Source organism: Anopheles coluzzii, chromosome X (assembly GCF_943734685.1).
Source record: "Anopheles coluzzii chromosome X, AcolN3, whole genome shotgun sequence".
NCBI classification, from domain to species: domain Eukaryota; kingdom Metazoa; phylum Arthropoda; class Insecta; order Diptera; family Culicidae; genus Anopheles; species Anopheles coluzzii.
Window position 1 is genome coordinate 5,519,692 of NC_064669.1, and position 27,612 is coordinate 5,547,303.

The 27,612-nt window shown below is 52.4% G+C and overlaps 2 protein-coding genes across 3 annotated transcripts; both read right to left on the minus strand.

Moving 5' to 3' along the window:
- Positions 1–2,289, minus strand: LOC120958136 (hormone receptor 4-like). Its single transcript, XM_049610898.1, has 3 exons — positions 1,370–2,289; positions 715–1,198; positions 1–225 (listed from the first exon to the last, which is right to left on the minus strand). The coding sequence occupies exons 1-3, from the start codon at positions 2,287–2,289 to the stop codon at positions 1–3; spliced, it is 1,629 nt and encodes a 542-aa protein (XP_049466855.1).
- On the minus strand, positions 2,221–27,612 carry LOC120961469 (zinc finger SWIM domain-containing protein 8 homolog). 2 transcript variants are annotated; one of them, XM_040385191.2, is made up of 6 exons: positions 27,320–27,612; positions 10,564–11,723; positions 10,060–10,466; positions 4,153–9,980; positions 2,445–2,594; positions 2,221–2,383 (listed from the first exon to the last, which is right to left on the minus strand). In XM_040385191.2, exons 2-6 carry the CDS (start codon positions 11,075–11,077, stop codon positions 2,323–2,325), a joined length of 6,960 nt encoding a protein of 2,319 aa, XP_040241125.2. In that variant the 5' UTR covers positions 11,078–11,723; positions 27,320–27,612; the 3' UTR covers positions 2,221–2,322. The 2 variants fall into 2 exon arrangements, with proteins under 2 accessions (XP_040241125.2, XP_040241134.2); XM_040385200.2 differs by lacking the exon at positions 27,320–27,612 and adding an exon at positions 27,188–27,313.

The window sequence follows — 27,612 nt, forward strand, 5'->3', positions numbered from 1 at the left end:
TCATTTGCCGGCCGGTGGCCGTGCGCCGATCGCCGCCGGGACGGAGGCGGCTGCAGCGGCGGCCGCCCCATACCCGGCCGCCATGGCGGCGGCGGCGGCCGCGATCGGGTTCGGGTGCTGGGCCGCCGCCTCCTGCAGCTGCACACAGTTCACCGTCATGTTGGAGAAGTCGACCACGATCGGCGTCGAGATGACGTGATGGTTCACGTTCAGGTTGATGCTCTGCTGCGGCGGATGGGCTGCCGCAGCGGCGGCGGCGACGGCACCGGGCGCATTAACCGCCACCGTGGCGGCTGTCAGTGGTGGCGGCGGCTGTTGCGGTTGCTGCTGGTGCTGCTGCTGCTGTGTTACGGACTGAACCGATGGGGCGGCCGCATTGTGGTGGGTTTGATGGTGATGGTGATGATATTGCTGCTGCTGTTGTTGCTGTTGTTGTTGCTGCTGCTGCTGCTGTTGCTGCAGCAGATGATGATGATGGTGCTGATGCTGATGCTGGTGCTGATGCTGATGCGAGTGCGAATGCTGATGCTGGTGGTGATGCTGCTGCAGCTGATGGAACTGGAACATTTGCTGATGCTGCTGCGGATTGTGGGGCGCGAGCGGATGGGGCGGCGGCCCCGTCGGCGGCTTGTGCAGATGATGCTGATGGTGCAGATGGTGGTGATGCGGCAGATGCTGCTGCTGCTGCTGCTGCTGCTGCGGTGGTGGCTGTACCGGTGGTGGTTGCTGCTGTGCAACCACTCCCGGTTGCGTCTGAGGCGCTGCTGTTGCTGTCGGGTGATGATGCATCGCAGACAGCATCGGGGGGAGTGGTTGCTGTTGGCGCGAATGCAAATACTGCTGCTGCTGTTGCTGCTGCTGCTGCTGCTGCTGTCGGTGCTGTTGCAGCTGGTATGGAGCTCCTGCCGCCGCACTGGTCGGTAAGGAAACGACCGAATGCTGCTGCTGCTGCTGTGCATGCGAATACAGATGAGCGTGATGGTGTGCGTGATGGGCAGGAGCAGCTGGTGCCAGCCCAGCAGCGGGCAGGGTGGCCGCCGTCGACAGTTGACTGAGCGCCTGAGAAGCGACCGTAACCGCACTGGACGTTTGCTGATAGTGTTGCTGCTGCTGTTGCTGCTGCTGCTGTGCGAGCATTGCGACTGTGACTGCTGCTGCAGCAACGGCCGATTGCTGTTGCTGGCTGTGTCCCACCACGCTGTGATGGTACAAATGCTGCTGCTTCGGTTGTGTTTGCTTTGGCTGCGGCTTTTGTTGTTGCTGCTGCTGCTGCTGCTTGGGCTGATGCTGTTTTTGTTTGCTGCATTGCTGCGGTGGTTGCTTTTGCTGTGCTGCCGGCTGTGCCTGTTTCGATCGCTCCACTGCGCACGGTTTGTGCGCATCGGAAGCCTGCTGCTGATGTGGTGGCTTCGTTTGTCGCTGATGCGCTGCAGAGCTGTACGGCGTTGCATCACCGCCAGCCGGGTTCGTTTTGCAACTGCCACCGGCAACATTTGCCACCATCACGTTGCCGACGTGCGTGTCGTTTGTGCTGGCACCATCAATTTTGTGTCCAACCGGCAGGGCGATACGATGCGTGCTCGTAGGTGCAGTGCCCGTGGCGCCCGGTTTGCGGGAGGAGCTCGTGAACGCGTCGGACAACGGTCGCGAAGTGGTCGCAGCAGCGGACGCTAACGACGGCGGCACGTGCTGCTTTGTGTGGCGCAGTTGCTGCTGCTTTGCGGATTGCGTCGGCATCGCAACGGTGGCGGAAGTTGTCACGGGCGCTTTCGACCCCAACAGCGTGCTGGTGCCAGTGGGTTCCGTTGCGCTAGGTGCAACCGCTACCGAGCGATGCGACGGGCCCGTACCAACGCTTGCGCCTGCCTTGATCGACGGTGGCACCAACATCGGTTCCGAGACGGACGACGGCAGTACCAGCTGCTGCTTCTCGTCCAGCAGCACGGCGGCAGGTGACGGCGATACGAGGTGTGGATTGGCAGTGCCGCCGACCAGCGAGCAGGACGACGAGGTCGATGCCGGCGGCGACGAGGAGGTGGCAATCGAGACGGCACTGTTCAGCGGGGACACGTCGGCAGCGTAACCGTTGCAGCTGCTGCTACCGTTCGGAGCAGCCGTCACGCTGCCACCGATTGCTACAGCAGCAGCAGTAGCAGTGGTGCCGATTTTGCCGGTGCCGTGGCCGCCGGCGTAGCTGTTGGGGGGCTCGTTACTGTTGCTGATACTGTTGCTGTTGCTGTTGGATGGCGCTGCCGATGCGGCCGCCGCTGCCGCCGCTGCCAGCATCATGTTCAGCTCCGATCCAATCGAATCGAGTCGATGTCATTTAGAGTTGAGTGCGGCATTGATCTGCGTCCACAGTTCCTTCTTGCACGATTTCGAGCTGGAATGGGAAGAAATGCTTTAAAAAAAAAATGCAAAAGGGTTTACTTGGCTGACGTTACCGTTTAATTGATTGCAGCCAGTCCTTGAACTGAGCGTTGCCCTCGGGCGTAATTTGGAACGCGTTCCGGGCGGAAAGTATCGTGCTGGTAAAGTCCTCGTAGTCCGCTATCGTGAGATGGTACAACTTTTGATGGATGCATTGGAAGTACCTGGGGGGAAATGGGAAGGTAATTTGTGAATGAGAAGGTTAGATTAATGTATACACCTTGAAAATCCACCGTTTTCGTAATCGTTCAATCGGTAAACCGAATTTTGTCTGTACTAAACGAATGTTGCTCAACAATTCAAGAAGTATTACTACGAGAGAACAGCGGCGGACACTCAAGAGAGTAGACTCTCAGTTATCATGAAACTGGATTATTTTGGAGAAAAACAGCTTTAAAACAAACTCTTCCAAGACACAACCCAATAAAATATGGTTTATATTTGTTATTATGCAGCAATGCAAGCGGCTAATTTGAAATTGTTTCCTCCTATTTCCGCAAGCATCGTCCAGCTGCCTTTAGATGGAAATCACGTGTATAAAATAATGCAATTTGTCAATTTTGGGATATGCCAAATAAAATAATAAAGCACTGGACCACTTCTTCATTAACAAACTGAGTCAATAATAATGACAATGATGTAGTCAACTACAAAAATCTTCTCAAATACATCCATTTATGCCACCACATTTGTGGATCCTTTGTTTCGAAGGCTGGCTCTGGACGACTCCGACTCCAGCTAGATGCCGGAAGACTCTGGACCACTCTGGACGACTACGGCTTCGAACGACTCCTACCCGGACGACTCCGGACGACTACGGACGACTACAGACGACTCTGGACGACTACGACTTCGGACGACTCTGGACCACTTCGGACGACTTTGGATGACTCCGGACAACTCCAGACGACTCCGGATGACTCCTACACAATTGACTACGACTTCGGACGACTCCTACCCGGACGACTACGACTTCGGACGACTCCGAACGACTACGGAAGACTCCAGACGACTACGGACGACTTCGGACGACTATGGCCGACTCCGGACGACTTTGGATAACTCCGGACGACTCCAGACCACTCTAGACTACTCCGTATGACTCCGACTCCGAAGAACATTCCGTAAATTAACCTGTACAACATAAAACATCAAACACATTGTACAGAAAAAAGCGACAACTCCAAGTGGGAGTAATCTTCAAACTGGAAAAGCCCTGTTCTTCAACTTTTGAAAGAAAATAATTGGTGTATGATATTATCAACCAACGTGGTTAGCGATACTGTCGTTTTACTGTAATAGCAAATGACTCTGGTTAGTCGTAGATATAGATAGTCGTAGACATATATAAAGCAAGCCTCCGAATATGAGAAATCGGATACATGTCCGATAAAACATGGTAGAATAAATCCTTTCTCGCTAAATAAGAGGAAGTAATTATCCAAGCGAGGTTCAAAACTGGTAATGCCTATTATTAAACCTAATTGTAAATATTCATCAGTTAAAGAGCGGCAACATAGTGCCTGAAACGTATCATCAGTCAAAACAACAGCAATATCGGCGGGCTCTCACATGCCGCAAACATGATTGGGAATACATTGTGTACGTTACACAGCAAGCCTCAGCTATCGAAACATGATCGAAAAAAAACAACAACATGATCGTCGTGTACATACAATGTTGGTGCTACCGTACAGAAAAATTGACAAGGAAAGGACTTACATGCTCTGACATTTGTTCATCAGCGGCGTCAGGGCGGAGCGGAGATGGTGCATCACCAGCGCCGGGTTGTTGCGCGACAGATAGTGGGCGGACTCGATGGCGACCTCGTGCAGCACGAACGGGCTGACGATCGAGTTGACGACGCAGACGCAGAACTGGTGCAGGTACTGCGTGCCGAGCTTCTTCGAGATGCGCAGCAACCATTTGACGTCCTCGCCGTACGGTGGGTTGCGGGCGTACTTGGCCTGCGGCCGGTCGTCGTGCACCCGGCGGGCGAGCGTCTCGAGCGCCAGCATGCCCGCATTGTACGTCGCGAGCAGGTAGCGCAGCTGGGCCGTGTTGGAATGGTGCGGGTGGCGTGCGCGAACCGGCCCGCCGCTGGAGCTGCCCCCGGTACCGGCTGGCGGGGGCTGTCCGGCGCCGCCCGTGACCGCCGTTGGCCCGTACGCCGCTGCCGCCCCGTACGGTGGTCCACCGACATGGGGCTGCTGCTGTTGCGGTGGTGGCGGTGGCTGTTGCTGCCCGGGCCGTGGCATACCGGCGGGGACTTGCTGGCCGGGCGGTGGTGCAGGGCCCTGTTGCTGTTGCTGCTGCTGGGCGGCGGCGGCGGCTACTGCCGCGGCAACGCCCAGCGGTAGCGGTGGTACGAGCTGCGGAGGTCCCGGTGGAACGGGCTGGCCGCCCGGATGCTGCTGCATGGCGGCTCCCGGCCCACCGTAGAACGGCTGCAGGTTGGGCGGCTGCATCTGGGCCGGGTTGGTGGGCGGTCCGGGCGGCTGCACGGGGACGCCCTGGTACTGTGGCGGCCCGCCGTACCCTTGCGGCGGTACGCCGTGCTGCTGCATCGACTGGTAGGCGGCGACGGCGGCCGGATTCATCGAGCCGAGCGGTTGCTGGGGCGGCGGCTGCTGCTGCTGCTGCTGGGGCGGCTGCTGCTGCTGCTGCGGCGGCGGTTGCTGCTGGCCGTAGCCTACGTTCGGCGGCTGCGGTTGCCCTCCCTGGCCGGCCAGCCCGCCGGGCGGCGGTGGCGGAGGGTACTGGAACTGGGGCGGCGTCGACATGTACATCGGGTGCACCGGGTTCGCGGGGTGGCCACCGTACGGCAGGTTCTGATGGTGGTAGATCGTACCGTACCCGTACCCGCCGTACATGCCGATCGGTGCCAGGCCGGCCACCGGTTGATGCTGGTGGGGCGGCGGGTACGGTTGCTGTGGGGCCGCTGCTCCACCGCCACCGCCCACCGGGGGTGGCACTCCGCCCGCCGGGCCACTGCCCGGCTGGGACGGTACGCCGCCGCCCATCGGTGCCCCTAGCACGGAGCCACCGGTGCCCCCGTCGACGCCCGGCTCCATCAGCTGCATCAGGTTGACCACGACGTCGTGCTGCTCGTCCGGCTCCATCTCGCCGCCGGGCGTGTTGCGCAGGTACAGCTCGTACCAGTAGCGCGACACCTGGAACAGCACCTCGGGATAGACGCCGCCACCCTTGGCCGCCGTCTCCACCATGATGCAGGCGCGCTCGAGCATCCGGTCGCTCTGCTCCTTGCACTGCAGGATCGCCCGCTGGATCTCGTTCGGGTTGAGGGCGGCCGCGTGCGGCAGCACCGACAGTGCTAGCTCGGCCGCCGGATTCACCATGTTGCTGTCCCAGCCGCGGGAGGAGGCGCGGTCCGCCATGCCGGCCGCTTCCGGCGGCGTCAGGTGGCCCTCCCACGTGTCGATCAGGAAGGAGATGGCCGGCGCCCCGATGTCCATCGCCTGGCCGATGATCCACGACACGTGCGACGAGTAGGTGCGCGACAGCCAGTTCGGGCTGACGCAGTTGTGCAGCCCGAGCGCGTACAGGCCGAGCTGGAACGCGCACATGTGCAGGCCGCGGTGCGGCCCCTGGTGGTTCTGCGTGGTGGACGCCTGCGTGAAGAGCGAGGTGGCCGAGGTGCCGCCCGCCTTCGTCAGCACGTTCTTCGCCAGCTCGAACATGAAGTGGGCGCTCGCCTCGGACGGCTGGTTCGGGATGGACGGGTACGCCCGCTTGCCCTTGTACCGCGAGTCCTTCGAGCGGGTGGACGTGACGGAGGCGGTGGTGGCCCCACCAGTCGTTACGGTCGTGGCGGTTGAGCCGGCCGTCGGACCGGCCGTTGTTGTCGTGCTGCCGCTGCTCGCACCGGTCGCTGTCGTTGTCCCGCTGGTGGTGGCGGTGCTGGTGGCAGTGGTGGCCGTCGCCACACCGAGACTGAGTGCGGCCATGCCCAGCTCGACCTCGGCGCTGGTGCTGCTCTGCGGTCGACTGCTGCTGGCCGCTGCCGCCAGTCCAAACTCTGCTCCTCCCTGTCCGAGATGGGAGGCGGCGGCCGCGACTGGCAGCTGCTGCTGCTGTTGAAGTTCCGCACTGCCCGTGCTGCTGCTGCTTCGACCTCCATTGCTACCGTACGGCTGTAGATGGTGGTGCTGCTGCTGCTGCTGCCCATTGTTGCCACCGTCGTACTCGTCCATCCGCATCTGCGACGTTTGGCTGCGCGTGGGCGGATTGTTCGAGTAGTACGACGGCAGCAGCGGCGTCTTGATCAGCACGTGTATCTCCCGGTCGAGCAGCTTCTCCATGATGCGGCAGATCTTGCGCGGCTCGTCCTTGTAGTAGGAGAGCAGCGTGAGCGCCAGATCGCCCCGCTGCCGGCGCGTCCCCTCGCACAGCAGCGGATGCTCCGCCTCGGACACGTTCGCCTTCAGGCCGAGGGCGGCCACCGCCGCCTCGAAGCCCAGGTTCTCGTCGGTCGGGTACCGGTACGCGCTGCTCATCACCTTCATGCGGTTTTCGCGCCCGACCACCGACGGCATCACGAGCGCGTCGAAGATGAAGCTCGCGAGCATGATCGGCAGCAGCGCCTCGCCGCGCGACTTGAGCGTACCGTCGCGCAGCTGCTCCGCCCGGTCCCGTATCGCCTTCAGCTCGTCCGTGCCGAGCGGGATGCGCTTCAGCAGGGCGAGCAGGTCCGACTCCTGGTTGGCGAGCTTCACCTCGAGCGGTTTGGTGCTGGCCGGCGGCCGCGACATCTCCAGCCCGAACAGGCACACGCGGAACGCCAGATGGTAGTGTTCCGAGTTTTCCGCCAGCACCGTGCAGAGGAAGGCGCACTTGGACAGCGTGGAGGAGGCCAGCACGCTCAGCTGGTGCGAGATCGGGTTGATGTTGTGCTTCTTGCCCTTCTTCTTCGGCGGCGGCGGCAGATCCATCATCAGGTTGGGCGGGTTCGCCAGCATCTCGGAGGCGAGCCGCACGCCGAGCGTGCACGCCTCCCGCCCGTGCCCGTGCGCGTGCAGGCCCTCCGCCCGCGCGAACAGTATGTCCCACGCGTCCTCGGACGGCTTGATGTTGGAGAACATCTGCTGCTGCTGTTTCGATTCGCCCGATTTGGAGCCCTTCTGCTGCGGTTGGGTGGTACTGGTGGTGGTGATGGTGGTGGTGGTGGTTGTGCCGCTTGCCGCCGCGGACGATATCGACGGGAGCGGTTCACCCGATGGTCCTGGTTCGGCGGCACTGGTCGACGCTTCCAGCACCGTTCCCTCGCTCGAACCGTGTCGTTTGGCACTGTTGTGTTTGCTGCTGCTGTTGGCGGCTGTGGTAGCGGTGGTGACGTCAGCCGGCGCCTTTACCGACCCGTCCGGTTCGTGTGTTTGCTGCTCCTCCACCATATTCAGCACCTCGTACAGCTTGATGTTGCCCGAGATTTCGTAGTTGTTCATGTCGTTCAGGATGCTGTTCTCGTTGCTGGACTCGCTCGACGCACCGATCTCGGCGCCGACGCCGCCAGTGCCTTCCTTCTTCTTCTTCTTCTCCACCAGATCGGTCGCGGCCGAGCTGGACGACAGCGAGGTGGAGGAGGAGGACGAGCTGGAGGATGAGTTGCTGACGCTCAGCAGCGGGTTCGGCTCGCCCGTCGTCCCCGCGCTGGCTCCAGCCGCAACGACGGGCGCCGAATTCGCGACGCTCTCCCCACCGCCCGCCCCGGCGTTGCTCTTCTGCAGCGTGCCGTTAGCGCCGCCGGTCGCCAGCAGGTAGTGCTTCTCGTCCGCCACGCCCGCCAGATCGTCCTCGTTTTCGCAGAACCCTTCGCTGCTGACGCTCGACCGGTTGCCGCCACCGGCGGGTTCGCTGCCCGCTGCGCTACGGGCAGCCGGGTCCGCCGCGGACACTTTGCCACCCGCTTCCGCCGGGCCCGTGCTCAGCCGATCGGGCACGCTGTCGCTGCTGCTGTTGTTGCTGGACGAGCAGTACGTTAGCCGGTCGCGATGCGCCCGGCTCCGATGGTGGTGGTTTTTGCTGTCTGCCGCACCCGCACGCTTGCTAGCTCCACCGCCACCGCTGCTGGTGGCGCTGTCGTCTACCGAGGCATCGTAATCTGGTGCCGCCGCTGGGGTGGCGCATTGCGCCGCCGAGGTAGCCGCCACGGAAGCGCTCGCCGTCGTTGCTGCCGTCGTACCGACCGAGCTCGTCGCTGTCGCTATGCTAGCCGCGCCGCCAAACTGCTGCTGCTGCTGCGGGTGATGATGGTGGTGGTGGTGGTGGGGCTGCTGCTGCTGCTGCTCCATCGTGCGAGACCCGGTCAGCACGGAGGAAACGTTCCGATAGCCGGCCGGCGGATGCTCACCGTGGTAACTGTGATGGTGGTGATTGTGGTGATGGTGGTGATGATGGTGCGGCATCATCTGGAACGGCTTCACGTTGCCCTGCAGCACGAGCGCCCCGGCCGTGGTCGGTCCGGCCACACCGCGCTGCCCACCGCTGCCACTACCGCCGCCGCCCCCACCACCACTTCCTCCTCCGCCACCGGTTCCGTCTTCGCGTGCGTCCCCGTTCTGCTTGAAGCAGGTGAACGGGCAGTGGTACATCGGGTTCGTGTCCTGCGTGTGCGTGACGCCCTCGATCGGGTAGTCCTCCCAGTCGAGGTAGCACGCCTCGACCGCCGGCTTGAACCCGGCGAACAGCTCCGCATCGTTGCGCAGGTTCTGCTGCTGCTTGCTGCTGTGCGACGACGACGCGACCATGTTCTTCGCCACCCGGTCCAGTATCTTCAGGTGCCAGGTGGTGAACTGGGCGTGCAGCATGTCCCGCTCGTCCGGCGCGAGGCCGGGATTGAGGGCGGCCAGCCGCCACAGCACCACGATCTCGTCGCACAGCGACGCGCACGCGTGCTGCGTCGCGTTCAGATTGCTGTGCGTGTTGCCGTGCTTGCCGCCGCCGCCACCGCCGCCCCCGCCACCGCCCCCGTGCCCGTTGGAGCCGACCAGCAGGGCGAGCTTGATGTTGAACCACCACACCAGTATCTGGTCGCAGGCCATCACCTCCTCGGTGATGATCTCGAGCAGCCGGACGGCGTTCCGGTCGCACCGCCGGTACATCTCGCGCACGATCGAGAGCAGATTCCACATGCCCTCCGGCTCGCGGCCCCGCAGCGGCCGCAGCAGCGAGCTCCACTCGGCGGCGGCGGGCGGCGCCGAGTTGGTCAGATAGTTCACGTCGCTGAACACCATCGGCGTCGGCTGGCAGAACTTGAACAGGATCTTCTTGATGTTGTCGTGCAGCGTCTTCTCGTCCAGGTACCAGTTGGTCTGGTCGTGGACGGAGGCGCCCGCGGTCGGGTCCGGCGCCCCGCACACCGTGTTGATCGTGGTCGGCTGCGTGCTGAGCAGCTCGTCCAGCAGGCGCTGCGCGATCGGCAGTATCTGCTGCGACTGCTCGCTGATCAGATACTGGGCGAACTTTTGCAGCTGGTCGCGTTGCAGCCGGGACAGCGACTCGGACACGGGCGCACGGAGGCTCACTTTGGTTGGCTGTTGTGTTGCGAAAGAAGAAGCAAAAAGGTGTGTTACCAAACACAGATACAAGAGATGTGCAAGCGACTACACTTACGCAATGGATCCGATAGAGACAGACGGCGACCACGTGCGAGCACCAGTAGGTGGTCGGCAGGCAGGTGCAGCTGCAGGACGAGATTTTCCGCCGGTCGAACGTGACCGCCACGTTGTACTGGTTGCGGGGCTGCGTCTGCACGACCGTCGCGGACAGGTGGAACCCGATCTGGAGCGGATCCTTCACCGTCCGGTTCTTGAACAGCTGCTCGCCCCGGTGGAACTCGTCCGCGGAGCTGTTCGCTAGGCACGAGTACAGCCGGATGTCCTCCTCGTTGTCCGGGAAGCTCCAGAAGGCGATGCGCAGCATGATCGGTTCCGGCACCGGCGGGTACATGTGCTCGACCAGCTCGAACGGGATGAAGAACGCGACGCACCGGGCGGCCAGCTCGGTCAGGGACGTCGGTTCTGGCATGAACGAAAACAAAAAGGGTGCCCCCAATTAGTATGTTGTGACTTTCTGTGAGCAAATATTGCCTCCCTCCCCCCCCCCCCTCACACTTACCACCCTCGCTGGCACGGCGACCCGACCCGCCGCCGAACGAGTTGATCGTGCCGGCCGGCTTCTTCCACCCGCGCCAGTTGTTGCACACGCTCTCCGGCTCGGAGCTCCAGCTGCACAGCGAGTCCTCCTCGAACCGGTCCGAATCCTCGAAGCTAAACCGGTCGATCTCCTCCGCGTTCTGGTTCGCGTTCTGGTTCGCATTGTTGCCGCCGCCGCCGCCGCCACCACCGCCGGCTGCTCCATTGCCGCCGCCTCCGTCCCGCCCGGCGGCCGGCGAGTTGTGTTGATGGTTGTTGCCACCGGACGGACCGCCCCCGCCGCTGGTGCTGGCGTGCTCGAGCGGGTTCCACTCGCCGATGCCACCGTCCGGCTCGTTATTGCTATTGCCATGGTTTTGCTGATGATGGTGATGGTGCGGCAGATGGTGGTTGTTCACGTGCTGCTGCTGCTGATTGCTATTGCCTGAGGAGGATGGGTAGGAGGAACCGGCAGAGGAACCCATCGGACCGGCCATCCCGCTGCTCGCTGCGGTGGATGGCACCACTACGCCCACATCCCGGCCGCCGCCGCCACTGCTACTGCTGCCGGCCGCCGGTTCGTGCGTGGTCGATGTGATGCGTCCGTTGTTGCTGTTGCTACTGTTGTTGTTGTTGTTGTTGCTGCCGCTACTGCCACCACTGTTGCTGCTGGTGGTGCTGGTGGGAAGCGCGACCGAGTGGCTGCTGCCGTCGTCGGCGGCTGATGGTGACGGCCGTTCCGGTCCGCCACCGGCACTGTTGTTGGAGCTGTTCGCCAGGTTTGAGGGGGCGCAGGGGGAAGCAGAGGAAGCAGCGATACTTTCTTCCGGCCGCCCAAGAGATCACACTTTAACACACACACACACACACCAGCACACACACTTCCCCAGCGCGCTCCACCACTCCCCGGCCGGCCACGCCGTGGAGGGAGGGGGTGGGGGGGGGAGGGGGTGTTTTCTCAAAAGTCTTCAGGAAGCGTGTGTGGGTGTGTGTGGGTGGAGGGCGACGAGGTCGGACTTTTCGAACGCGTTTGGCGATTTATTTGCACACACACACACTGACTCACTCACTCACTCACTCACTCACCCCCTCGGATGTTTCTCCCGAAGGGATACACAACTAGAACGTTACGCAGCCACAGTACTACAAACAGTAGAAAAAGAGAAACATAATTTTTTGTCCTTATTTCACCACCATCTAGGTCTAAACGTCACTATGCTAACAATAGGGTCAGTAGTGCTGCAAAATGTCATGCGCATCACGTGATGATAACCACCGAAAACAATGAACATGACCGTGGTAGCTAGATGTGCATTGCTGATACTCAATGAAAGTACGTCATGACATGCCGAACGTGACATGCGAATTCTTCAGTCAACCCCTACTCTGACTGACAAGCTGAGCTTAATGCCGTCGCAAGCATAATCATGACTTTTTCTGACTGTGACATGACTGAAACGAAGTTCAATTCAGCTCACGTACAAAACTGTGATGATCAGGGGGTGAGTCTCATACAGTTGGTGGACCAATTAAATGCTTGGTGACATTTTTTGTGGCACCCAATTCTTGGTCACTCACTTGGTCATGACATTTTCTCCCAATGATAATCACGACATTCTTGGGACATACTAGGCGAGTAGTTCTAAGCAACAAAATGAGCACGCTTTTTCTGTCATACGAGAAATCATGCTCATTGTGTTGCTTGGAACTACTCGCACGCACAACATATCGCCTTGACTATCGTGATGATCACCAGGCAGAAAATGTCGCGACCTGTGCGCGAAGTGACTGGCCAAAAGTTGGTTACACAAAATGTCACCAAGCATGCGATGGTCGCACCAACTGTTTGAGTCTCACCTCTGATCATCACAGTAGAGCTCGTGACGCTGACGTTATCTTCTTTCGGCCGGAATTTGTCATGACCCTGTCAGTGACATTTTGCAGAACTGATCACAGTAAAACAAAGGTCATGACAAAATGACTGATCAAGCGTTGGTTGCTAAAATGGCACGAAGCATGTATTGGACCACACCAATTGTTTGAACATCTCCTCTGATTATCACAATTGAGAGTACGTGACGCTGATATGGATTTTATTTCAGTAAGATTTTTGTATGACATTGACAGTGACATTTTGCAGCATTGCATAAGGTAACGGATTGAAATGTCAAGATAAATCGATGTTTTTATGTAAAAAAAAAACTAAAAGCGGGTTCGTCTCCTAATCCCTTGCGGAAAGTGAAAACAAAGAACAAAAGAACACAGAACAGTTTGTGTTTCGAGATTCGTTTTACATTTTTACAGCGAACCACCCGAAAGAGAGAGAGAAAAAAAACAAACTCCCAATCAGTGTCACTCCTCCAACTATCGTTCTAGTTTATGCGAAAAAATGGTCCTCTCTGTCTCTCTCTCTCCTGGGACGCTTCTCTTCGCGGGGCCCACAAAATGGGGCGACGACGAGTGGTCGCGTTTTAAAATGTTCAGCGTTTCGATGTAGCAGCCCCCACTCGTTTGGTGATAAGAACTCGTTAGCGCACTGTCGCTTTTCTGGCCGGGGACACACAGGACAGCGTTTTACACACACACACAACTGTTCAGCGAATACGTTTTGTCACACGAACTGCGTGTGGAAGGGAGAGTTTTGTGTATGTGTGTACTTCGTCTCCCTCCTTTGGTTTGATGCACGTTGAAGAGGAGCTTCCCTTCCGGCCACACCGGAACTGCCGGAAGTGACGCACACGATGGTGCGTCAATGACCGCTCGTGTGTGTCTCTGTTTGTCCCCACTGGAGGATTGCTGCAAAAAAACGAAGGGTGGAGAAGAAAAGATGAAATAAGAAAACGTGTTAATTTTGAACGCTGGCAGAATAGCACGAGCAGAAGAATGTGTTTATGGATGGGGACACATTGGGCCACCCTGGCCAATGTTTGTTATCGAGCTGTGCGCGCGCGTGTGTGTGTGTGTGTGTGTCTTGTTTTTCGCACCATGCTGCGAACGTATGACACAAGCGTGAGACGAATACCGCGGCCAAGACGTTTGCCATCGTACACGGGAAGCGAAGCGGCTTGGACAAATGTTCGGGGATATATGGTCATGCAATTAAAACACTTCAAACATTCCTGCCAAGATGAGCAAACACAATTGCACACGCGTGGGGAGGAAGCGCAGCAGGCGCAGCACCGCGGGGACAAGGGATGTGTGTGCGTCGATAATTGGTTGTAAAAACAATACATCTCAAAAAAAGGCTTTCCCAATGGTCGGGGACCCAACTGACGACGAGCGGAAGATGATAGTCCACCGAGGTGCATTATTAAGTGTGTCATCCCTGTCGACGAACGATCAGCTGAGGTTTGACTGAGGCTTCCGGGCCATTGAACCCCCAACCAATCACGTTGCAACAAGGTTCTGCTAAAAGCACGCAATTTACATTCAGCCAAGGAACGGTTTTAAAGCACACACACACACAACAAACCTTTCCGGCGGTGTGCGCTATGCGGTGTGGGGACCTGGGGGCAACATGGTCATGGCTAAGAATTTTTTTTATGTTTTCGAGTGTATTTTAACATCCTTTACCAATTAAAATTGCACAATCAATGGAAAATGTGAATTAACGCATCACATGTCACTCATAACAAAACAAAGTTTTAATACGTTTTTCACATTGTGCTAGCGGTTATTTATCAAGCGTTTGTTAGTAGTAAATATTAATTCTGCAATATTGATTATTTAACAGGCAATTCTATACCAATCCTGAAATATATATCATATGCCTGAAAATACAGGGTTTTTAAGGGATTTTCATACTAGTGGGATTCTTTCTTATCGGAAATGAACTTGATGCGAAGTGGACTCTATGGCACCCTTTTTGGACAGACTCATTGAAAATTCCTATTGGATTTGTCCAAAAAGGGTGCTATAGAGTAAAATTCCCATCTCATAACGTTCATTTCGTGTAAGAAAGAGTCATGAAAGTATCCCACAGGTATGAGAACCCCTGAAAACCCCTGTAACGTGCACTCCTCTAATTCTTTTCCCCGCTTTGTTCCTTTATGAAGTTTTGTTTTACAGAGCATTTAATATTTTGATGTTTTTAAAACGGTTGAACGGTTGATACCAAAAAAAAATTGATACAGTGAAACCCCTCATAACGAGTTCCCCCTAACCCGTTCTGCTCTGCTCGTGTTATGCGAAAAACTCACAATTTTACCCCTTTTCTGCGGGTTTCGCTGTGCATTAATTTGAAGTTAGAAAATCGTTCGATTAATTTTAGATAAAAAGTAGAAACAAATAATCTTAAACCGAATACAAACAAACAACTTTTTGTTCTTTGTTTCTTTTGTGTTTTTTTTATTTATCTATTTGGTTTCCCCAAAACGTAAAGCGGGGTACCGAGCAAGCCCCGTGCTCCCGTACCTTGCGCACAGGAGCCACCGAGGGCGAGCAAACACAAACGTGTTGCCCTTTCCTGCGCGTGAAGGATAAACGGGCGACACAAAGGAAAAATCATCGCTGAGCGACGCACACAAGCACACAACACGCGCGCCGGTGTATCTTCCAGAAACTTCCCGAAACCTTTCCCCTGCCTTTCGAGACGCAGCGCGCGCACACCTCCTTCTCCCCTTTGCCAAGCTCGCCCCCCCCCCCCCCCGCGCGCTTTATCTTTACGTGGTTTTGCGAGGGTTAAAAATGGGAGAGAAAGGTGAAAGTCATCAGCAATCTTGTCCTTGGTTTGATGGTACGCAACACACATACACACACAAAAAGGACGCGAAAAATGGTAGTTTACAGAGTGTGCGTGTTTCATAGAGAGGGAGAGATAGACAGCGCGAAAGAAGAAGAGTGCTTCCTGCCAGGCAATGAACTTTGTGGTTCACTATCATCATCGTCATCTTGAGCCTTCGATGTCACCTCCATACAACCGACGGAGTAACACACACAGAAGAACCTTTGCTAACACCTGTCTGTTCCGAACAAAGCTATAGAAACGGCACGAGTTAATATACATGTGTGTGTGTGTGTGGGTAGGTTCACTTCTCGCCACATGACAGGACACAATGCTATTTTTAAAACATTTAATTTTGATTTATTTTTATGACAATTCTCGAACACAGAGAGAGAAGTGCTCATTAACAATACAGGGTTTTCCAGGGGTTCTCATAGTTGTGAGACACTTCCTAGACTCTTTCCCAGTGGAAGTGAAATGCATACGTTGGAAATTGAACTCTATGGAACCCTTTTTAGACAGGCTCGTTGGAATTCCTATTGGATTTGTCCAACAAGGGTTCTAGAGAGTCCAATTCCCATTACTTATTGTAGTTCGGTTCACGTAAGAAAGAGTCAATAAAGTGTCCCACAGTTACGAGAACTTCTGGAAAACCCTGTAAAGCCACATTCATTCAAACATCCTTACCAAAAGTACCGAATGAATGTCTTAGTGTCCATATAGCGGCACTCTTCCCCCCAAATGCTACAAATCCCGCTCGATCCCTCCTAGTAAACCCCGAAAAACGCACACCACATTGTTTTTCGGCATGCTGCTTATGTTCCAGCAACCGTTTTGGGCTTTCCTTTTTTTTTTGCTGTGTTTGGTGTACGACAACCGGTCTGACCCTTTGGGTTGCTCGCTGGGAAATATGTGGGCTTGGCAAGAGCAATGGAGAAGAAGCTCCCAGGGGGCAAGGAATTTTTTACACGTGGATACAGAAAACTTTTCTGAAATCACACACACACACACACACACACACACACACACACACACACACACACACACACACACACACACACACACACACACACACACACACACACACACACACACACACACACACACACACACACACACACACACACACACACACACACACACACACACACACACACACACACACACACACACACACATGCACGCACATGAGTTCCACCGTTTGAGCTACGAGCATGTGTTTTTTTTTGGAAGATTCTTCAAAAAACAATTTGCTGCTACTTTCTCTCTCTCTCTCTCTCTCTCTCTCTCTCTCTCTCTCGCTCTCTCTCTCTCTCTCTCTCTTGGCCTATCTTTCTGACACTTTTAGTCCTCATTTTTTTTCTTAATACACACATACACACACGTACACACTGAGCAAAACGTACGAAAGCAGTTGTTGTTTCGTTCCTCCTGTGTTGTGTTAGTGTGCGTGTCATGCGTACAACAAATGCGGGTCGAGCTCGTTGTGTTCCCACGGTGGCAGCAGCAAAACAAAAAAGGACACTGCTGCTGCTCTCTAATGATCTATTCCTTTGTCCTGATTGCATACCTAAGGACACAACATACACACACACACATATGAAACGAGCACTTAGAAGAATAATAAAAAAAAACAATGGATCTCTTGCAGACTGTTTGTCACAAATCTTGTGATGGGAACGAAATGGCTGAACTGCAGGGTTTCTCCGCATGTATTAGCTATATATTTGAATACAGTGGAGCGCCGTTGATGTAAGCATTGACGCATGCACTGTAAGATATTTCGCTTGGAATTGAATGTCAAAAATCGACATGATGGTGGTACATTATTGTTTGTAACTTAACGTGTTCTTCGTAGGTAAAAGTTTTTTTTGGTTACAGGTGTCCCCCGAGATACGACTGTATTTGGGATCGAACAAATGGTGCAAAACAAGGCGTAAATCGAATAACCGAATAACCGAAGTTGAAGAGTTGGAATCTATGATATCGTGTATTTTATCCAAAATAATGGTCGATAATGTATTAATTATATTCCAAAAGCCTAGATAGATATTCAGTAGATACTAGATAGACATTCAAGATCGTTGTGGAATAGTTGTGGAATCTTTGGAAGTGCGAGTGTAACGGTTATCAGCCCAGATATTCAAAAAATACATCAATTTCTTCTCAATGACAACTTTAAACTGTCAAAATCAAAATCGTCGTATCTGCGAATCGTCGTAACTCGAGGGGGTCTTAACTCAGGGGGATTCCTTTTGCCATGCAACAAACAACCGGGCCCAAGGAACCTATGTGGACGTCTACATCAAACGTGTTACTTTCCAAATAGAGTAAATTGATGATGCATTTAGGTGTAAATTCAGTCTAGCATACATAATGTTGAGATCAGTAACAAAGGTTGCAAAACTATCGACTTTTCTGATCACACTAAAGCTATAAAAGGTCCTAGAGTGGGATTTCCCAATGCAAAAAAAAAACCTTACAGTTTTCGGTAAAAACGCCGCAAACATATCTCGGGAAACCCTTCATCAACAAAAGTTTCACAAAGTGGTGAATGAAACTTTAAACTGCCAAAGCCAAACGATTGCGTTTGAACAGTAGAAGAAAACAAAACTTTGGAGATGCAGTTAGAAGTAAAAATGCAAGCGTCAAATTTGTTTGCCAAGAGTCAGGACCAGTAAAAGTATCACAAACAGAACAACAACAAAAGTGCGAGAGAAGCCCTGTAAACTATTGAAACAGTGAAAAAGAAAGCGGTATGGTTGGAAAACAAAAACAAAATAATAAAAAAAACCATTGCTTTTATTATTAAAGTGTGTTGTTGGACAGCAGGTAACATTTTTAAACAATCTTACTTTCCCGCTGTAGGCATCCTGCGGCCATGAACTGTACTGAATTTAAATGAAAGAATTAACGCTTAAAAATTATAATTCTCAGCTCAGGACCGTCCTCGCTCTGGCGGGGGCTTTTGTTGCGCGCACATCGCCGCCACCGGTTGCATTGTCAAATTAGGCCACCAACCCTGAGGGGGGGGGGGGGGGGGATACAGGACGGTCATCTGCTCGGGCCTGTCGCTAATTGGCGGCGCGTATATTACCGGCTTGCAGCTGCAGCGGCAGTAAAAATGGCCTGCACTGGCCATAACACCAGAGCCAGTGTTATGTGCCGTAAAAACAAAAACCTTCGTCTACCGTTCCCCCCCCCCCCCCCCCCCCCCCCCACGTGGCGGTGGACGTTTATTTTCAAGCACAACCGTGTTTTTTTTTTTAATGACGCCTGTTTCCTTTGCGTCCTGGTTTTTCTTTTGCCGCGTGCTGTGCCGTTTGCTTGCTCCTTCCCCGTTCACAGGTAGTCTCCACCCTCAGCGTCGTCTGTAAGACACCACGGCGCTCGAGAGACCCGGAGTTTGCTCCGAGAAAACGGTGGTGTGTGCACACACTTGTGTGTGTGCTGCGCCATCATCATCTTCAGCTTGAAAAGCATCTGTGCTCGAGGATGGATGCTTCAAGAAGCGGCCAGGCCGGGTGTGCGTATGCGTGTGCACGGGAAGCCATTTCCACGCATTGTTCCGCCTGTCTGCCGCAAACGACTCCAGAAACGACCTGCGCTCTTTAAATGGCTGCCGCTCTCTGCTTTGATGTGCACCACGCAGCAGCAGCAGCAGTACGCCATAAAGTGCATATAAAATAACATAAAATCATAATAAAAGAGGTTACGTCTGTTGGGTGGTGCGTCTGCTGCTTTTCAAATAAACAGCAGTTCGCCTTCGCGCCAAGATCATACCCAGATGGAAAACCCGCGCTCGTGAGTGTTTGTGAGTCATCCATCCAAGCGCGAGCGGGAGTTGAAGCACATCAGCGATGCATTTCCAGTGTTGACACTGCAAGTCCAGCGTAGGACGAAGAGGTACAGAAAATAACACCAACTGACTCAGAACAACAGTGGAGCAACCATACGCTGACCGGAGATGAAACGGCATGCATGTGTGGGGGGGGTGTGCAAACCAACACACACACACAAATAAAAAAATGCAGCCTCGGTTCTAGTCGTTCCGACATGTGTGTAGGAGGTCGCATCCGGCAATCTCGACGAAGAAGTTTGATTGATCGGAAGTTATGGGTGGTAACGCTTGAAATTGCCACCATGAACATGCTTCTATTGGTTTTCCGAGGCAAAGATCCATAGTCGCCATCGTTTGATGCTTTGATAGGAGAGTGGTAGCCAGTAGAATTGACTGAGTTTACTTAGGAACAAGAAAGAATTCGAGACAGATGTTTAGAATATATCAAAGGAACTGAATATTGGATAAGGAGATAAACGTATGTAAGAAGATTATTGAAAGAATCTTCTAATATGCTTGGATCCTTTGAGGTTCTTCAATGTTTGAACTCTCGAAACAAAAAACTCATCTATTTTCAAGACTTGTACAGAATCCTTACTAGCTTACGAACCAGGGATTGTCATTGATTGCTACGCGGGGATGGTCTGGATGGAGATCGTAACAGCTTCAGATATGCTTGTCTACTATTGAACCAGAAGTCCCCACTCTAAAATCCCAAACTTCCAAAGATTCATTAATTTAGATGTGTATATCTTCCAAGATTCACGTACTACAAGAATGAGATTGAAGATTCATAAAATACAACACTATCACGACCCATTGGCGCCTAGGTCGTCATAATATGTCAAGATCTGTGTCAAGATATCAGGTATGTCCAGTAAATGATGATTTCTGTATATCTTGGTTACTCTGATGCCATATTCTGTGCAGTAGGCACATGTTGGTTTGGTGTTCGGACATCTTCACTAAAAGTTACTGTACACAAACAAGCCAATAGTAGATTGTTTTTGAGTCATCCGTCCAAAAGGAAGGATTTGGGAGAATGAGAACATCAGCGATGCAATTCGGTGTTGACACAGCAGCACAAGTGCAACGCGCGTGGGTCAGAGCGGCACATAAAATAACGCGAACGGGCCGAGAACAACACGGGCGACTGACCGTAGATGAAAGGGCACTTACATACACATGGGGGTGTGTTCAAACCAACACGGCACACACAGAAACAAAAATAAGTGCGCCATCGGTCTGTGTCAGTCCGACATGTGTGTAGGTCACAGCCGGATTGAAGAAAATGCCATTCTCAACGAAAAACACCAGCAGGACAAAGGGAACGGAAATTGGGTGAGATGGTGAGATGCGGCGTGAGAACCGGTCCGAGGGGTTCCAAACATGCAGCGCGAGAGCTCGATTTTTGAAAGAGTAATAAAATTTTATACTCCCAGTCTGGCTGGCGCTTCTCCTCGGATTTGTTTATTCGCGCAGAATGACGGTTTCGGCGATTTCTTAGACCGCTCTGTGCGTACTCGTAAAATTTACGCGTAGGATACGCGGTAGGATGAGGCAACTCACGGCAACTAACTCTCGTAGCGTGCGCTGGTGAGCAATAAAAAAGCTCCGCGTGGAAATCCATCTGGAATGATACTAAACCGATTTACATCCGCTGGGTAATGGCTTGCAGTTGAGCACATCCATGGTGGTTGTGGGTTGAAGTTGCCAATTGCAATCAACCAATTCCGCGCCGCGCCAGTTCGCCTACTTGAGATCATCGTACGGCTCAAAGGAGCTCGCCTAGGGCAGGACCAAACTCCTTGCCATGTATCTTTCTTACAGGAATCGTCCAATAAAAATCACATCGAGATAGAATTCATCCTGTCTAAAAGTCGTACAAGAGCCGTATAGTCTTCAGTGACTGGGGATGCTCTAGCATTGGAATGCATGCTCTAGCACTATCCTTGCCACGTAATTTGACCTCCATGTTACTGCCCGTTGCAAACTTGTGCCCCGAGATGACCATGGAGCGCTGATCTGTTGACCAGTTTTTGATTGATCGGAAGTTATGAGCAAAGGGTCGTAACTCTTGAAAGTGCCACCATTAACATGACTCTATTGCTTTTCCCAGGCAAATATCCCCCCTAGTCGGCGTCGTTTGATGCTTTGGTAGGAGAGAATTGGCTGAATCTACTTCAGAGCAAGACTGCACTGGAATGAATGTTGGAAATAAATCATGGAATCTAATTCTTGTATAAGGAGGTAATGGAATCGAAGAAGATTTACGAAAGAGTCTTCAAAAATTCTTCGATCCTTGCAGGCTCTTGAATCTTTCAACTCTCAAAACAAAAAACTCATCAATTTCGGAAGATTTGTGAAGAATCCTTACTAATTTATGAATCAGAGATTGTCATTGATTGCTACGCTGGAGATGGCCTGGATGGGAATCGTACTAAATCTTTCAGTCTTTCCGGAGTCTGGTTCGTCTACTTTTGGACCGGCAGTCCGCCCAACCCAGACCATCCAAAATCCCAATCTTGACAAGATTCATTAGGATCGAGATTTAAAAAATAGGGTTTATTGTATATATTAAATATACAACACTTGCACAACCCATTGAGGCCTAGGTCGTCAGAATATGTCAAGATCTATGTCAAGATATTTGGTATGTCTGGTAAATGATGAGTCCTAAATATCTAGGTCACTCTGGTGGTATCTTATGAAGGAACCTTAATTTCGGTTTCTGCATTCCGTATCCAACAGAGAGTCCCTAACTTCATATCATTTATAGAAAAAAAAACCTTCCAATATCCTGAGAGACGCCAATTTCTTCATCACTGAGGTTCGGGTGACAATTCAACGATCTCCCGTCCCTTCTAATCACCCCGAGGGTCATTTTCTAGAGCTCTACTAAGGCTAAACCACATCAGGTTACTTCCAAATCGTACAAAAAAAACCTTTTGTTTCGTTGTCTTCATGTCCATCGCACTCTATATGTCTATACATCTCGCCTCGCTGCACATCGCGTGAACAAACTTTGCAACACCCAAAGACAACACAAACAAACACAACATATGATTGTGCATCAAGAGCCTCCCTCCCCCAAAACCCCCTTCTCAAATTCCCTCACTGCTTACGCGCGCGATCCGGTCGGCTATCTTGTCTTGCGGCACACCAGTCGCTAAGATATGCATGTGCGAATACCATTTATCCACCCCTCGTTCCTCCCCCCCCCCGCCTGCTCATCCCACGGTCAACAAACAACACCATAAAGTGAAGGCAAATATGCAAACATTCGACCTTTTTGCCAATGACCGCAAAGATGCAACACGCTGCACAATTCCAGCAGCTGGTACAACGAATACACCGAGGGAAGAGGTGAAGGGAGATGGAGAGAACGGGTGGATTCGTTAGAATATGCATACATTAATGCGCCCAAGGAAAGAGCGAAAGGGAAGGATGACGGGGAAAGTGACTCCACAAGACAAGTGACCGTTGGAGTGTTTCCGGGTGGGTGCGCATCTTCGCAACAAGGGGGGGTTGCCGGCCGGGTGGGTAAGGGTTGTCAAAGGCTGGCGGGTTAATAATAGCCCCCCCCCCCCCCCCCCCCTGTTCCCCGTCCCGCAAACGGTTCACGCAGATGAGCAGACAGCGCAACGCAGCCCCAGACACACTCGCGCAGCACATTTGCACCCGGTTGAAGGGTGGGGGTGGGCTGGGAGGAAAATTATGTTGTCGTAAAAGCAGTAAAATGGGCAAACGGTTGTGTTGCGTTTGTTTTTGTTTGCGTAAGATCGGTATATGCTTCCCGCAGGTCGAAGGGAGGGAGAGAAAGAGAGAGGGAGAGAGAGAGAGAGAGAGAGAGAGAGAGAGAGAGAGAGAGAGAAAGAGAGCAGTACCCAATGCTTATTTGTTTACGCGTAGGGATACGCCGTGGCTTATTTATTTTGCTTCCATTTCTTATTAGACTGTTACTTCCATTATTGGAATTTGTTGTTTGGCTTGAAATGGTAATGGTACTACAATGAACGTAACATGTACACACAAAACAACAAATCCCGTAACAATAGACTAGAGCAAAGAAGCAAAAAAAAATCGGAAAAGCGTCTCTAGAGATTGGGAAATGAGAGAAAGGAAAAGAGAGGCGAGCGAAAAAAAAAAACAAAAAAAAGCGAAGGTAACGAATGGTTTCGAAGCCTCTGATGCGGTAGCACACAGCGGAAAAGAGTATACAAAAAAAAACATACCGCAGACGACCAAAGGAAGCAGCACGAAGCAGGGTAAGAAAGAGATAAACAGGTAAAAGGGCATCAAAACGATACGGACGCACAGACACGCATACATGGATCTTACCGTCAAGCGCACGCATTATCGCCCGCCGCAACACACAAAGCTTGCGTCTGCACGGTTTTGTGGGTGTGTGTGTGTGTGTGTGTGTGTGTGTGTGTGTGTGTGTGTGTGTGTGTGTGTGTGTGTGTGTGTGTGTGTGTTGCAAAAGCAAAAAGGTACATGATGATACAACAAAAGCACGTTTCAAACAATTTTGCAGAAGCTGCAGAAAGACGTGAATACGCGAAAATGCAGCACACATAGGCGCGCGGGCGCAACTACACACACAAACACACAGACACACGCGCAGAGGTGCTTGAAAGTCAAAACTCCCACTAATCAACGTACAGTCACACAGCCGCACACACACACACACACAGGCAGGGAGACATATGGGCGCACGCGCGCACGCACACGCACAGCTGCACGTGCTGATGATGATGGTCGTCGTCTCACCTCTCATCACCGCTCCCTTCCTCTCTCGCTCGTTCACACGCCAACAAACCCTTTGTGCCATTGCACAGTGGGCAACGGTCATAAAAAAGTCGGGATGAAAATGTTTTTTTTCCGCCATTCTACTTGCGTTTGTACTTCATTTGATACTGTTTAGTCCAACTATTTGATTAGTGATACCTGGGAACATACATGCATGACGATGTCATAGCTTTTCGTTTTTTTTTCAAATTTCGCTTTTATTGTATAAAATGCGTTTAACAAAAAAAAAGCAACAACAATTGAAGCTTTTCACGATACTAGCCAGCTTTGTTATATGGAGTTTAACAGCTGGCAGCTAAAATCATGTCAACACACACACACAAAACTAGCTAGCGATTTTCAGCCTCAAAGCTAGAATTTTATTTGAGTACCTGCTCGAAAAATTGTCAAAACAAGGTCGTGCTTTTCATTCATCCCAAGGTGCATTAAAGAGCTCAGGTGTTGGACTCTAGAATCAAAGTGTACCAGGCGATCTCGTCCCATATAGTTTGACAACTAATTTCTGGGAAAAAAGAGCTCCAAAGCACGTAGCAGATATTGATCTGCTCATCGAAGATGTTGTATCGAAACAAAGATGGATGTTGAGGTCGTTCAGATTTTATTTAGCCTTACAATTAGCAGTATTTAACGTGTTTGAAGAACGTTTTGTTGAATAGAATGAAGATTTTTAGTGTATTCGAGTGTTTAGAGCATTCGTCAAGTTACCAGAAAGCCTGTCCGAGCAAAGGTGACGTTCAAATTTGGTTTGGAAAAAAAACAGGCTATGAGATTACTTTGGAATTGTGTATGCAAGGATTGACAAATGTCTCCGACAATGTCGCCGAGCAGAAGCGATAAAAATCAACCTAAATATATATATATATACCTTCGGATAAGCTCCGCTGTGTATTACACCCGCTTTGATAGCTGCTCGAAAACTGCTATACAATGCAATCGACATTTTCGAGCAACGAATAACCGGGAATTCGAGCAAAGTCCCTTAAACTGGCGCCTTATACCTTCCCTTAAACTGCACCAGTTTAAGGGAATTTAGAAAAAGTCATTTAAAATCAACCATGACGGAGCCTTTTCGTTGCTTGCTTCTAGATTCTCTCCGAAATTATGTTTCCTTTCCTATAGTTGATCATGCAGCCATTGTAGCGATTGATTTATGTTATAAAATAAATATTATAATTTCAGCAAGTTTGATACAACGACATAATACAATACTTTGACGCACTCTGTACTCCCCCGATACATGCAACTGAAGGTTACATCTTTTAAAATGGTTTTTAAAATTCAACCGACTGCCACTTGCAGTTCAAAAATTGATGAGTCAAAGCAGTACAATTTTTGTTCAAAGAATTCTAATAAGAATTAAAAAAATCGCGTATTCAGTTTCAGAAAAAAAACTGAATTGACCTGCGGTGAAGATGTTTTGTTCCTGCTATTTTTGTACAGACGTGCTTGCCCAATGTGCATTGTTAGGTTATTCTATTTACTACTACTACTACACACACACACAACCACACATACGCACACCAAACAGGCTTGTTTGAATGCTTACATTTTTCTTCTCTTTCTCGGCTCCCTCACACACACACACACACACATACAGGTATAATTGTGTGGCATTAGGCAGAGCAGATATCCTCCCCCATTCCACCCCGTACCATCGGTGTGGCGGTGTGCTTTTCTTTGCGCAAAAACGTTCTATTCATTTTCTTGCCAGTTCCCAGTATTTGTCCCCGGATTCCATCCTCGCCAGCCACCGTTTTCATTCCAATTGTCTTCACTTGCGCGTTTTTTTTTTGTTTCCCTTTTGCACACACACAGTCAGTCAGTCAAATCGATTCTGTTTGAACCTTCACACAAACACACGTACGCAAACACACACACACAAACAGGACACAACGTGTGTTTGCCCCGTCCTGTGTGTGTGTGTGTCCTGCTGCTGTTTGCATGTGTGTTAGAAGTGTTCGAACGGTGAAGGAGCAAAATGGGCAGACAAAAGAAAAAGAAAACACAATAGTCGACGACAACAACAGAAAAAAAAAATGGACACCGCCACCACACGGTTGGAGCTGTCTTCTTCTTCTTCCTCTTCTTTTTCTACTTTCTCCTCCCACAGTGTTAACTCGAAAAGTGTCCTTGTGCACGGTCACTTGTGCACACTGCGGGTGTGCAGCAGGCACATACACACACACACACACACACACACACACATAGAAAAGCTCACCCAAAGCGTGTGCGTGCCCGTGCGTGTCTAATAGAGACACGAGAGCGCGTGCGAGTGTGTATGTGCGCTGTGTGTGCGCGCTTCCTGTCAAAAACAAGAAAACTCGAACACGACAAATGGGAGGTGGGGGGGGGGGGTGGTGGATATGTGGTGAAGCGGAAAGTGTTAAGAATCTTCCCCTCAAACACACACACACACACGCACACAGAGACACCCTTTTCTTGGCAAAGGGAGCGCACCAATCCTTTCCTCTTCTTCCCGCTGCCCGCACAGAGTATTGCGGAGGAGACATCGACCCCGCTGAAAGCACGGAGGAGGGATGTCCAACCCGTGGCCACGGGGAAATGGGAGAGAAGGGGAAGAGGAGCACGAGGACAACAGGCGCCCTCAAAATCGAGGAAACTGTGTGTATGTATGTATGTATGTGTGTGGTTTGTGCCCGACAGGAAAAGAAAACTTACCTTCTTCTTCTTCTTCTTCTTCTTCTGCTTGCGCTTCTTCTTTTCACTCCGTCATATGCGTGTGGCCTGTGTGCCTGTGTGTTGGAGGTGTTGGTTGAAAAATGGTCTCCTTTCGGCGGGGTTGAAAGATGTGTATGTTTTTCGTTTTTTTTTTTTTTGCTGTCGGTGTGGATGAGTGGTTTCTTCCTGTCCCGGGCAGAGCCACGGGGGCAGAAGCGCGGGGTGGGTACTTTTTCTCAACTCTTCTTCCCAGAGGGCCCAGAGCCACAGGAGGCACGGCGCGGAGGAGAGTCGTCCTGGGGTTCACCCCTCCTCCGGGAAGTTGGCCACACAACCACACACACACACACACACACACACACACACACGCACACACGGGTCACAGCTTGCCGTGCGTGTGCGTGCGATTCGTTTGATTGTAACGTTCGATTTTGGGTCCCGTTTTGTTGGTGGGTTGCGCCTCGGTTTTCCTCGCAATCGGAGACACCTTTCGAGCACTTTTGGGTCTCTCCTCGCAAACACTACCACACACACACACACACCCTCACTCACTCAGAGACACTAATATGTTGCAAAACCCCTTGCCGAAACCACCGCGGTAGAACCGTGGAACCAACCGAGTGGTGGCTTGCGAAAGAGGTGAGCGGCAGAGACGGGCAGGGAGGTGGGTTTTGGTTCACTCACCGCGCTCCTTCAAACACAATTACGACCGAGCGGAAGATGCGATACACTATGCGGAAGCTGGCGTGTACGCACCCGACGCAACATCTGTGTATTTCCGCGAACTGATTTCAACTGAATCGGGACGGGCGCGTAGGGATGTCACGGGCCTGAGCAATCATTGCTCCGCGCAAAGGGTAACGACTCCGATCCGCAAGCAGGGAGCGGACCGGAACGGGTGCTCCGGATCGGTGCGGTTCGCCTGTTGACAGCCTGTGAGCGCTTTCACGTACGGTCTGCTCCCGCGATATGCGGTT

Bases quoted from the DNA above. Each gene is read 5' to 3' on its own strand.
- LOC120961469 (XM_040385191.2), bottom strand. From the start codon at position 11,077: ATGGCCGGTCCGATGGGTTCCTCTGCCGGTTCCTCCTACCCATCCTCC. The intron at 10,467-10,563 runs GTAAGTGTGAGG...CGTTCATGCCAG, and splicing joins TCGCCGTGCCAGCGAGGGTG to AACCGACGTCCCTGACCGAG. The intron at 2,595-4,152 runs GTAAGTCCTTTC...ATTTCCCCCCAG, and splicing joins ATGAACAAATGTCAGAGCAT to GTACTTCCAATGCATCCATC.
- LOC120958136 (XM_049610898.1), bottom strand. From the start codon at position 2,289: ATGATGCTGGCAGCGGCGGCAGCGGCGGCCGCATCGGCAGCGCCATCC. The intron at 1,199-1,369 runs GTGCGCAGTGGA...GTACCATCACAG, and splicing joins GCTTCCGATGCGCACAAACC to CGTGGTGGGACACAGCCAGC. The intron at 226-714 runs GTACAGCCACCA...CATCCGCCGCAG, and splicing joins CACAGCAGCAACCACCACCG to CAGAGCATCAACCTGAACGT.